At 41.6% G+C, this 12,845-nt stretch overlaps 1 protein-coding gene across 2 annotated transcripts in view; it reads right to left on the bottom strand.

The window, feature by feature from the left end:
- FSHR (follicle stimulating hormone receptor) overlaps positions 1-12,845 on the bottom strand; it is a 176,697-nt gene that overhangs the window by 39,067 nt on the left and 124,785 nt on the right. For both annotated transcript variants that reach the window (XM_045979536.1, XM_045979537.1), the window contains exons 3-4: positions 8,145-8,219; positions 5,176-5,250 (exon numbers count right to left, since the gene is read on the bottom strand). In XM_045979536.1, the coding sequence (XP_045835492.1) occupies positions 5,176-5,250; positions 8,145-8,219 (150 nt within the window). The remainder of the gene's footprint in view (positions 1-5,175; positions 5,251-8,144; positions 8,220-12,845) is intronic.

The raw sequence follows: 12,845 nt of genomic DNA, 5'->3' as shown, positions 1-12,845 counted from the left end.
CCAGCTGTGGGAAGGGTTTGCTAAGATGGAATTAGGGTTTATTGAGAAGTAAAGAGCAACACCCAGCTGCCTGGGAATTACATTGACAGGATGCAAAGGCAAGAGAATATTGTGTAAACCTTATTTACAGATCAATAGATAATCTTTCATATACAAAAGGTCAGCTCCAGGAAGGCAGAGCAGTAAAGAAAGAAATATTGCCTGCAAATACAATATTGACTTAAAAAATGCACCCAGATGAATCCTGTGATGTATATTCTTCTAGTCAAAGTACATATCTTTATTCATGAGGTTTTTTTTTTTCCTAACCACTTTAGGTTCCTCAGTGAAGTATGAAGGCAGTGATGAAGAACGTTGATTTCCAGTTGTCTTGAATTCTGTGCCATCAAGTGATCAGCATGAAATGGAATCAATGCTGAAAATTTCAAAACAACATTTCTAAGTGTGTGTGTGTGTGTGTGTGTATGTGTGTGTGAGAATGAGGATGTTCCAGTCAAATGGAAACTTACCTCTAACCCCTTGTAATTTCCTGCTTTGGTGGCTGTGATGATAAACATTTATCCTGGCTTCAGGAAATAAACAAGTATTCAATCCTACTGGTCCCTTCTGGATTCTTTCATCCATTTTGTGTTTCTTCTTCGCCTTGAAGCAAGTAGTTCATCATCCCAAAGAATATCTGAAATCGTTGCCATCTACCTCTACCTGGCTACTGGATTGTGAGGTCATTGTGACTGCTGCTCAGACACAAATAAGCATGGAAGAAGAAAGAAGCTCAACTGGGCTTTGTTTCCATTATGGACTCTTTCAGATTAGAGGTCCAACTAATTTATATCCCTTATCAGTATTGAAAATTTTTCAAAGGGCCACAGGCTGAGCCCCAAATAGAAGTATTACTGGTAGAAATGCCTTTGGAATGCAGTTTCTGGGATTCCCAGGGTCACTATGTGCCACATCTGGAGGAAGTATGTGCAGCTGGTAATAGCCCACCTTTAGCAATAAAGTCAGAAGATTTAAGATGGACCACTCTTCTTCTTAATTTCTTACCTTCTTGATGCATGGCAGCGGATGTGAAAGAATTTTACTCACTGTAGAGTTACATAAATATTTTTCTCAGAGTAATCAAGGAGGCTACTTTGACAATGACTTGTCATTGTCCAAATTGCTGACAAGTTCTTTTCTCAAATGCTCTGAGAACAATAACATGCTCTTATAAAGGATGTGTCTGGAATCAGTCACCTACGGCTTTGTCTGGACTTGATGGGGGAGCTAGGTGGGAGTGGGGACCACTCAACATCTCTGAGTGAGGAAAGGACATGGGGTGGGGGGTGCTGGATTTGATGACTGATGGCATAGATTTTTAGCTTCTTCCAGAATCAAAGTAATAGCCTGGCCCCTCTATTTTGTCTAAGTTCCCATTCCTTCCTACTGGGGCTGTGCCTTCCATGCCCACATCCTCCTAAGTTCCTCCCTAGCTCTCACCCCCTAGAGGGAGGGCTGAGGGTCCCTATTTATAAGAGTGAATGGTGTTGACCAAAAGGCGAAGGCCAATATTGAGTCTAATTCTGGATCTCTTGATTTCAAACTTTGTGATGATTCCTCATCCCTTATTCACCTGCTTCCAGCCCACCATTCTGGCTACTATTCATGCTGTTATTATCAAACATTATGGAATAGACATGTGAAGAGGTGGTTTCCTTTTTGGACCTATCCTCTGCAGGAATGCTTTTCATTACATGTATGTGAGTGGCAATCCACCTGTGGATTCCTTTGCATGTCCTAATGTTATTTTATTCTGTTGTTGAAGGCTCTGTGGCTGCCATATTCCATTCAGACTTTTTCTAAAAGGAAAGGGAGAAAAAGAAGGGAAGATGGCAGTTGGGAGGGAAAGAAGAAAAGAAGGAATGAAATAAGCCAACTGGGTAACAGGCACTAATAATTTTATGTTTGTGTAATTTTTTTTTTCTTTTTGAGAGAAAGCATGTGCATGTGAGTGGAAATGGAGACAGGCAGAGGGAGAGAGAGGATCTTAAACAGGCTCCAATGCCCAGTGCAGAGTCCAATTTAGAACTTGAACTCACAACCCTGAAATCATGACTTGAGCCAAAATCAAGAGTCAGACGCTTAACCAACTGTGCCACTCAGGCACCGCTGTTTCTATAATTATAGTTTGTATACTGAGAAACAACTTGCAAGATATTTTTTACAGGTATAGTCTTTTTTTTAAAAAAAGATTTTATTTATTTATTTGACAGAGAGATCACAAGTAGGCAGAGAGGCAGGCAGAGAGAGAGGGAAGCAGGCTCCCCACTGAGCAGAGAGACCGATGAAGGGCTCGATCCCAGAACGCTGAGATCATGACCTGAGCCGAAGGCAGAGGCTTTAACCCACTGAGCCACCCAGGCGCCCCCAGATATAGTCTTAACTGTTTTTCACAACCCACCCTATTTACAGGTAAGGAAACTGAAGCTTAGGGAAGGTACATTGCTATCTACCTAATAAATATCTGTATCCTACCGGAATCCTGTCCTTCTGCCATCATATATAGTTTTTTTTCTTATCTATATTGCTCCATGAAATGTAAAGGCATTTCTCAAACCTCTTCTTTTTGAACTCATGACAACCAGTGCAAGCAAAAGCTGAAGCTCTCAGTGGCTACCATAACTCTTTTTCAGCCCGTGGTGGGCTTTTCCTGAGAGTGGACTGGTAGACTTGGGTTGGTCAGAAAAAATCATCCTACAAAATACTCAGTATATTTTTTAATGTTTTTGAACACTTCGTGGTTTGGATAATATTTTCATATATAAATTTCACTTGAGGGTACTATACAAGTACATCTCAGAAGTCTAGCAATTGGTCCAAGAGTAAATCGTGTGGGGTGAGGATGAAGTCAGAAGTCAGTTTTTTTAATTCTAGGTCCACGCCTTCTCTGTTAACCTATATTGCCTCCACTGTTAACATGCCTAATCCAGGTTAGTTTCTGCAGACAGTATAGCAAAGTGCATTTAGGGAGTCAGGACTCCATGGTCTAAAACTAGAAGAGGTCATCACCCTGACTTCAGAGCTTGAGTGGCTGCATTTGTGGGGCACAGTGCAAAAAGAAAATGCAGGACCCTTTGTATTTAAAACAAAAAAAAGTTTAAGCATTTCACGACAGTGGAAGCAAGGAATCAAACCTAGTGGGAGGCCCTCTGGGTGTGGGGTGCTTTTGGGGTGGAGCCCTGCATGACTGCATGGATAACATGCCAGTGAAGCCGGTCCTGCCTCTGACTTTAACTCAGGAGTGAGCAACCTTGATTCTTTCTCAGATCCCTTCTCAGCTCCTGTAAGGGAGAGGAAATTCCATGTCCTATAGATTCTGTTCTGTTAAACTAATCTTTTATTCCCTTAGTTCATCAGAGCTGAGGTATACGATGGCCCAGTGTTGCTCATTGGACCTACTAACTCCAGTTACCGTGGATCAAAATTTAGGGTCAGAGTATCACTAGCAACTAATACTAATATGAGCATTTACCATGTGACAGGCAGTGGGTAGAACTTCTTTACATACTTTAAACTGGTTGCAAAGATGGCCTCATTCCCTGTGCTTCCTTGTATCCACACACCTTATTTTGTGACTTTGCAGCTTTTCCCATTAACAAAAGGGAGTGTGCTTCTTTACCTCTTGAATCAGGGCTGACCCCGTGAGTTCCTTTGGCTAATAAAATGTTCCAGAAGAGACAGTGTGCTAATTCAGGGTGTGGGTCTCAAGAGGCTTGCAAGTTTGAGCTGTCTGTGTTGGAACCCCCAGGACTGCCGTCAGAGCAAGCCTATGTTAGCCTGCTGGAAATGAGCACCACTTGGTGGAGACCTGTCCTCTCAGCTGGGATGGTCGACAGCAGCCAGTCCCCAGCTGACCTACCACCTACATACAGTTACTTTTTTTTTTTTTTTTAAGATTTTATTTATTGATTTGACAGACAGAAATCACAGGCAGGCAGAGAGGGGGTGGGAAAAAGCTCCTCACCGAGCAGAAAGCCCGATGTGGGGCTCGATCCTAGGACCCCGGGATCATGACCTGAGCTGAAGGCAGAGGCTTTAACCCACTGAGCCACCCAGGTGCCCCATTATAGTTACTTTTTTTTTTTTTAAAGATTTTATTTATTTGACAGACAGAGATCACAAGTAGGCAGAGACACAGGGAAGCAGGCTCCCTGCTGAGCAGAGAGCCTGATGCGGGGCTCAATCCCAGGACCCTGAGATCATGACCTGAGCCGAAGGCAGAGGCTTAACCCTCTGAGCCACCCAGGTGCCCCTCCAATGTGGTTACTTTTAAGTGAGCTTAGCTGAGGTCAGGCAAACAGTCCAGGTCAGCAGACCCATTCCATGGATCAACTCATAGATGAGAGATAATAAAGAGATGTTGCTTTAAAACACTTTTTGGGGGTGGTTGTGGTTATGCATTGCTATGTTAATAGATAACTGATATGCATCTATCATTATTATTATTTCCATTCTTGTGACAGGGAAAAAGCTGCAAGAGATTAAGTTCTAGCCTGTAATAAGTAGCTAGTAAATGGGCTTAGTGTGACTTCTAGCCCAAGTTCTTACGTGGTGTTTTATGGGTTTCTATCGTAGCACTCTGGGGTCGGTCAAGCACTCAGCTATTTTGGAAGCCATTTGAATGGAAGAAACAGTGTTTTTGCTAATGGGGCAGGCTCAAAGGATGGAGCTCAAACACTAGGAATCTCTCTGCTGGTAAAATACCATGTCTATTATTAACTAGAACTTACAAAATAAAGCACTATAATGTATCAAAGAAAAACTGCATATACACAGAACAAATGAGATGTCTTTGAGGTCAAGGTCACAAGCTAAATGCTAGCATGAATTCTGGCTTCATCTTATTAACACTAAATTATGACCGAGTTCTGCAAGAAGTCCATATGACAATTCCATTTATGCAAGTGACATGCCTTATGATGTCTGTTTTAGTAAGTGAAAACAAAAATGCAGTTGTAACAGTAGAACTCACTTATTAAACTTAAATAAAACCCGCCAGCACGTGTCTCCCCCTTCGACGCTAACCCACACCTATTTAAAAAAAGCAGCTGCTCCCTGAGAAGCAGGTGGATGTTTTGCTAAAACAGGAATCCACGATTTGTTTATAGAGGGGCACCAGAGTATAAGAGTTCTTACAAATATCGGAGGTTGGGAAGGCTCTGGAAGGCATCTGGGTCGATGTATAGCAGATTGTTGGCCTTTTCAATTCTACTGCAAAACAGGAAAGAACACATACATGAATTCAACACTGAGGAATGCTGTAGTATTTTTCACATTATGCAAAGGGTTTAATCCATTCACCTACCCATCCCTCTATCCATCCAACATTTCAATGAAGAGTTGAGACTGTGCAAACTGAATATTAACCCACTTGGATCTCATAACTAAAGTCCTCTTGGCACCTGTTAGTGATAGCCGAACAAAGCCCTGGTTGAGGGTGTCCTTTTCACTCAGCACACTGCATCCGTAACTGGTAAGTGTCTTTTAGAAACCTTCTCGTTTCCTCTGCGGTGACGAAGAGGGCAGTAATGAGACTAGCATGGGAAAAGAGATTTTGTCTGGTCTGGAGTCAAGAGAGCAGGAGAGGGAAAACAACAAAGAAGGTGAAAAGAAGATGGAAGGAAGGGTGAAGGGCAAAAGGAGATTAAGGGAAAAGTAAAGAGGCAAAGGAAAGCAAAGATCAGGTGAAAAGTAGTGGACATCTCTGATTTTAACCAAGAAAATGCAGCAGACAGTAGCTGGGAATGTGCTGGCGATTCCCTGCATGCTGTAGACTGAGGCTACTCTCATAGCTCCTGAGAAGTGGAGACTTCTGCCCTTGTTGGCTTTGGCTGTGTCCTGATCAATAGTCTGGAGGTGAGCATGTTCACATTTGGATGCCAGCAGAGAGACTGCCCTTTCCTCATCTTGCTGGATCAATGTATATTTGCAGAGGTGCTCTGTGTTAATTACTTCCTCCCTGTTTCATTAGCTTTTATATTGCAGTAACCTGTAGCTACCCAGATCCAAGTACCAGGTAATTAATTATTTTAAGTACAGTCAGTGCTACATGGGGGTGAGCACCTCTCCGTGCAGGGAAGAGATGAAAGAGCCGTTCCATTAGCTCCATGGCCCGCTGAACAACAGAGGGGATGCTTGCTTGAACTTGCCCAGAGAGCTGGCTGCCCTTTGGTTCATTTCTGTGACATGCCCTGTGGGTCTGAGATCCTGGTCAATTCTTTTTCCAGCTAGGATAAGGTGAGACCAAACAGAGAAGAAAGGAGGGAACAGGAGGGCAATGGGGGAGAAGGAGGGAAGGCATCAGTTGCAGAGGTTTAATGGCCTTGAGGAATAATGCAGGTGGGAGGCAGAGTGGGTAGAAGGAAGGAAAAGGGAAGGGGTAGTCTGCTAGTATGGACAAACAGAGTATCCTTTCTAAATAAATAATATGAATAATGGAATGTGTATATGTACATCTACTTGGCAAGCTTAAAAACGAGGTTTAAAAAATGCCAGAATTGGGATTTATTTTCAAGTCCTTATCCTGTTGTGGATTTGGCTGGGTAACTTTAGATAAGTCTTGGAACTTCTCTGTGTCTTTTATCCTCGTCTGTAATGTTAAGAAAGTGGTTCAGTGGCTTTCCTAACCATTTCCGTGGAAGTGCTGTGAGATACTAATACATGCCCCACAGAAGAAACCTTTCCGGTGATATTGGTTGAGAACCCTTAATAAAGTATCCTCCTTGGGGATTCTAAGTATATATTTGCATATTATAGGTTCTGAGTTTTCCTACAGTAAGTGAATCTAACTTTATTTGCCCAGTGTTTCCCAATCCTATTTGACCATACTGTCATTTACCTTTTTTAAACAACACTCAATAATTTCCTGAGTGTTTGATGATAAACAGAATATACTCTGGAAAAATAGGGACCAGATAGTCTCCAGTCTCTTCTGGCCTTGATTTAAAAAAAATTATTTATCTATTTAACAGAGAGAGAGAGAGAGAGAGAGAGGAGACAAGAATGGGGCAGAGCAGGCAGAGGGAGAAGCCGGCTCCTTGCTGAGCAAGGAGCCCGATGCTGGACTTGATCCTAGGACCTTAGGATCATGACCTGAGCTGAAGGCAGATGCTTAACTGACTGAGCCACCCAGGCATCTCTGGCCTTGATATTTTATGATTATATGAATTGATTTATTGTAATTATAGGCTGGTATGGAACAGAACTGCATCTGTATTAATATTGACAGGTGTGTAAAATGAGAATGTCAAAAAGAAAAAGAAAATTGGGTTATGATGAGGAACCAAGGATTGTTATGACATACTTCCTCTATGGCAGCTGATGTGTTAGATCTAATTTATATTTATATAAATTTATATCTATATAAATATATATATATATTTATATATATAATTTATATTTATCTCCTTTATTCATCACATTGATCCTGTGCCATGTACTTTCATTATTATTCTCATTTTACAGATAAGAAAACCAAGTCTTGGAATGATTCTGTATCTTGGCCAAGGTTTCATGGAGATATATGGCATCAGCTGGTATTCAAGTGAGGATTGCTTATCTTTAACTACACCATGTGGGATTTATTTTGGACTTTGACCCTGGAATAATTTTAAATGAGAAGATGAGATAGAAGTATCTTCAGTTATTGAACAAGGTTCTTGGGTCTATTGAAAAAAAATCTGGGAGAGAGGGAGCATGACAAGACTAGTCTCTAGGTTGGTACCTGAGTCACCAGGCAGAGAGACCTATGACAGTGCCTTTGGGCTGACATCTTAAAATGAATTTCTTTTTTTTTTCTCCTTATTTATTCACTGAGACAGAGATAGAGCGAGAGAGCATGTGAGTGCATGAGCAGGGAGAGAGGCATAGGGAAAAGGAGAAGCAGGTTACCTGCTGAGCAGGAAGCCCAATGCAGGGCTCCATCCCAGGATCCTAAGATATCCTGAGCCAAAGGCAGACGCTCAACTGATGGAGCCACCCAGGCACCCCTTAAAATGAACTTCAGAGATCAGAGGATTGAGCAGAGATAGGGCCTTCCAGGAATATACACAAAATTTAAGGCTATTGCCAAAGATCATGAGCAAACCCCATAGGATCTTGCTTACATTTCATGTAATTTGGACAGGTTGGAGAACACATCTGCCTCTATTACTTCCAAGACTTCATTCTGTGAGATCTCTCTGTAAACAAACAAACAAAAAACAAACTCTATGATTCAAGTCAGTACAGTTACACTTCACAGATGGATTTAGGGCTCAGCATAGAGCCTCCTGCCTACAATGATTCATGAGACACACACAACTCTATTCCTGCCCTCAAGTCAGCTGTAATAATGAGTCAAAGCTAACATATGAGATGCTAATATTCAGAGAACAATGAGAGAATAAGCCCAAGGTGATGGCTTAGTTAGTTTAGAGGTTATTCAGTCTACAGATGTAGAAACTGAAGCCCAGAAAGGGAAAGAGAATTGATTAAAGATATTTAGGGGGGTGACTGTGTGGCTCAGTGGGTTAAAGCCTCTGCCTTCAGCTCAACTCATGATCCCCGGGTCCTAGGATTGAGCCTCGCTTCACTCTCTGCTCAAGCAGGGAGCCTGCTTCTCTCTGTCTCTTTCTCTCTGCCTGCCTCTCTGCCTACTTGTGATCTCTATCAAATAAATAAATAAAATCTTTAAAAAAAAGATATTTAGGGAATATATAGGATAAGAATAAGCTTGAAGTTCCTTAGACCCTGCAGGGGTCAACAAAATTTTTTTTACAAGGCTAGATGGTAAATATTTTTTGGCTTTGTGGGTCATTTGGTTTCCATCACAACTGCTCAATTGGTAATGCAGTGCAAAAGTAGCCATAGGTAGCAAGCAAATGAATGAGCATGACTGTCTTCCAATAAAACTTTATTTATAAAAATAGATGGCAGTCTGGATTTGGTGCCATGCGCTCTAGTTCAATGACCATGCTCTAGACCATGGAGTCAAGTTCTTCTCTCTACTAATCTAGCTTTGGGAGATGAGAACCTCAGTTCAGTCTCTTTTAAAAGGAACATGGATTTAAGTAACTTTCCCCTCCATACTATTACTCAAGTAGGGGTTGTTACTGCAAGGCCTTTGGTCTTAATGTCTTGATGTAAAATACCCAGGAAAGATCTTTCAGGTTTTGGGTTTTTTTGTTTTCTTTTTCCCAGCTGGAGTAACTTGAGGATAGTGGAGAGTGAAGTCCACTATGCTAAAGCCCAGAGCTTGAGAAGATAGAGGGTGGCTTAATCACTTAATGTTTATAAAGTGGCTCGCAGATGAACGTGCTATTATTAGGCCTCCAGAGGAAGGCTCATGCAGTATTAATGCAGCAGCTGAGAGTGTCTTAGGAAATCTCACAGGCAGCATGCATTCAAATTGGCTGAGGCAGAAGCACTGTCTGCTGGCCTGGGATTTAGCTGAAGAGCTCTAGAAAGGCTCTTGATGAGGGGAAAGCCTGGAAGGCAGAGCAGGGAGGAAGTTTTACAGGGGAGGTGTGATTATAAGCAGCAGCCATCTCAGTGAGGGGGGCTGGTGATATCTGGAGCTTGTCAACTCAGTGGCGGTGGGTGACTTCTCACAAGCCCCTATGAGGAAGGAGACATTTTGTGAGAGAAAAGAGCCTTCTTGTTCTGTGATAGCATTTTTCATGATTCACTGGGTAAACTTAAGTATTCACAGTTTTTACAGTTCATTATAGATAAGGGTGGTATGTGTGTGTGTACATGTGTGTGCGTGTCTGTGTGATAGAACATGTTGGCTATTGGCCATTTATTTTGCTCTTCTGTCCTACAAGTGGAAGGAGTTCTGGGAGGTACAGGAATGAGGAGGAGTAGGAAAGAGGTGGTAGACCTAGAAAAAGAAGATGTCAATTTGAACACTTAAAGGAGCTGAGTAAAAGAGTTGCCCAGGGGAAGATAGGTCATGGAGGAAGAACTAGAGGCCAGAGCTTAAATCCGAATGGGGCCATATCTTCCAAAAATGATTTCCAGGTTCACTTACTGCTACCAGTAGGTTTGGTTCACCACTCATGGTAATATCTCAGCCTCATATTGCCTAAAAGGCAGACTTTTCTCCTTCAGCGAATTCACGTGCTACGAGTTCCCTTATCTGGATTTCTTCTCTTCTCTCCTCTATCCCATTGTCAAAGAGAACTACAAATTATTAGAATGATAATTTCATCATTCTCAATTCTTTCTTTGTTCATTCTTTGTGAACAGAAAGCCAAAGAACACTTCTAAATTATTTCGGAAGGTAGTTCATATTTTATGGACTCATCTTCAAATACGGGAGAGGGTGTTGGAGGGGGAGCCTTTGACAGGATGAGGGTTGGGGGAAGGTGAACAATATGCAGCAGTGGAAGAGAATATCACAGAGAAATTCAGGAATCTTGTTCCAGCCCAACCTAGTGCCATCTCTAGTCATTTCTGTTATCATTTATTACACATCTATATTTACCAGCTACTCTGTATACACTTTCTGCAATCTTTTTGACACGTCTGTGAAGTATTTTGATCTCCGTGTTAATAAACAGCCCCACTTGTATGCAGAACCACCTCTGGCTGATTGCAGGCCTGGAACTCTGCCTCCCAGGCCACCTTGAGCCCAGTATTTCCACTCCTATATATTATTAATTAATACACACACACACACACACACACACATATATACACAAGATAAATAAAAATGTATGCCCTCCCAAAGACTTGTAGACAAATGTGTATTGCAGCTTTATTTGTATTCTCAAACTGGAGACAACCCAATGGATAAGCTGGAATATCCATATATTGGTGAAATTCTACTCATCAATGAATGGAACAAACTGTGGATACAGCATGATTGAATTTTAAAAAAATTATGTTGAGTCAAAACTGTGTAATTTAGCTTATATGAGGTTCTAAAACAGGAAAAATTTTGTCACTACTGAGTGACAAAAGTCCAAGTGATTGTCACCTGGGGTCTGAGATGAAGATTGCCGATGGGGAGGAGGTGAGGGGAAACTTTCTGGGGTGATGAAAATGTTCTATATCAAGATTGGGGAAGTAGTAACATGAGTGTACATGCTTGTCTAACTTGCCAAACTTTAAACTTAAAATGGTGCATCTCAGGGCACCTGGTTGGTTCGGTCATTTAAGCATCTTATTTCGGCTCAGGTCATGATTTCAGGGTCCTGGGATCAAGCCCCACGTCAGGCTCTGTGTTCAGTGAGAAATCTGCTTGTCCCTCTCCCTCTCTCTCTGCCCCTTCCCCAACTCTTGCTCTCAAACAAATAAAAACTTTAAAAAATGGGTGCATCTATTTGTTTATGGAACATAAATAAAATTATCTGAAAAATGACTTTTATGCAAGGGAAGGAGAATAACTTTGTGTTTTGAGAAGTCTGAATTAAGGGAATTAATAGAAGAATCTTGGTCATGTTGCTTGGCCAAAAGGTGGTGTTCACATCTAGTTCTATCCTGGTGATTCTATTAGTAAGCATTCTTCCCCTTTTGGCCATTGCTGCCCCCCAACTGTAAAGTGAATAGTAGGACTATATCATAGTTTTTCAAGTCTGACTACATTCTAATGAATCTTCTGATGGACCTTAAAAAATTCCAAAGCCTGGGTCCACACCAAAGATTTGGATTTTAGTCTGGAGTGGGACTCTGGTATTATTTTTTTCTCCCTTTAATTTTCTAAGCAATGGTGAGTCTCATATACAGGAAAGATTGAGAACTGCTGAACTAGATGATCATTAAGGCCCTTTTTAGGCCTATGAATTTTGTCTTAAAATTTGCTTCAGGAGCAAGAAGGGCCAATTTTCCCTTGGTTACTGAGATAATAAGTTAGATAAGTTTTGGGACCACAAGATAATGAGAGATAATGAGCCAAAATCGTAGCAAGATAAACCAGAGATAAAAGATGAAAGTGGGAGTAAAACAGAGAATGTACTAGTTAGGTTTAGTTTTTCATAAGAAAAAAAAAAACCACACTATTTCAGATGTTAAATGTGTAGCAAGAGCTGCTATGGAAAATATATAAGAATATTTAGTATTGATAATTGACAGTAGTTTACATTATGCATTGCATCCCTTCATTTTTAGTGTACCTATGTAAAGTGGAGTTAGTGCAGCCAGAATATCTTCAGGGAGGTTTAACAAAGGTTACCTGACTTGATTAAGATAATAGGCAGCTGTGAGGATCATTAAATTCGTCTTAGAAGGGAGGATGTGTCCCTCCCAATCCCATCTTGTTTCATTTATTCTTCTCCTATCCCCCTACCCCCCCATGTTGCTTCTCCATGTCCTCATATCAGGGAGATCATATGATGACTCTTAATCTCACAAAACAAACTGGGGGTTGCTGGGGGGAGGTGGGATTGGGAGAGGGGGAGCGGGCTATGGACATTGGGGAGGGGAGGCGAACCATAAGAGACTATGGACTCTGAAAAACAACCTGAGGGTTTTGAAGGGTCAGGGGTGGGAGGTTGGGGGAACAGGTGGTGGGTGATGGGGAGGGCACGTTTTGCATGGAGCACTGGGTGTTGTGCAAAAAGAATGAATACTGTTACGCTGAAAAAAAAAAATAAATAAAAAGGGAAAAAAAAAAAAGAAGGGAGGATGTGGAATTTTTTTTAAAGATTTTATTTTTTATTTATTTATTTGACAGAGAGAAAGATCACAAGTAGACAGAGAGGCAGGCAGAGAGAGAGAGGGAAGCAGGCTCCACGCTGAACAGCGAGCCGGATGTGGGACTGGATCCCAGGACCCTGAGATCATGACCTGAGCCGAAGGCAGCGGCTTAACCCACTGAGCCA

The sequence above is a fragment of the Meles meles genome, chromosome 15, assembly GCF_922984935.1.
Source record: "Meles meles chromosome 15, mMelMel3.1 paternal haplotype, whole genome shotgun sequence".
In the NCBI taxonomy this organism is placed as follows: domain Eukaryota; kingdom Metazoa; phylum Chordata; class Mammalia; order Carnivora; family Mustelidae; genus Meles; species Meles meles.
Note: the sequence above shows the minus strand (reverse complement) of the source record. Positions and strands in the feature narration are given on the sequence as shown.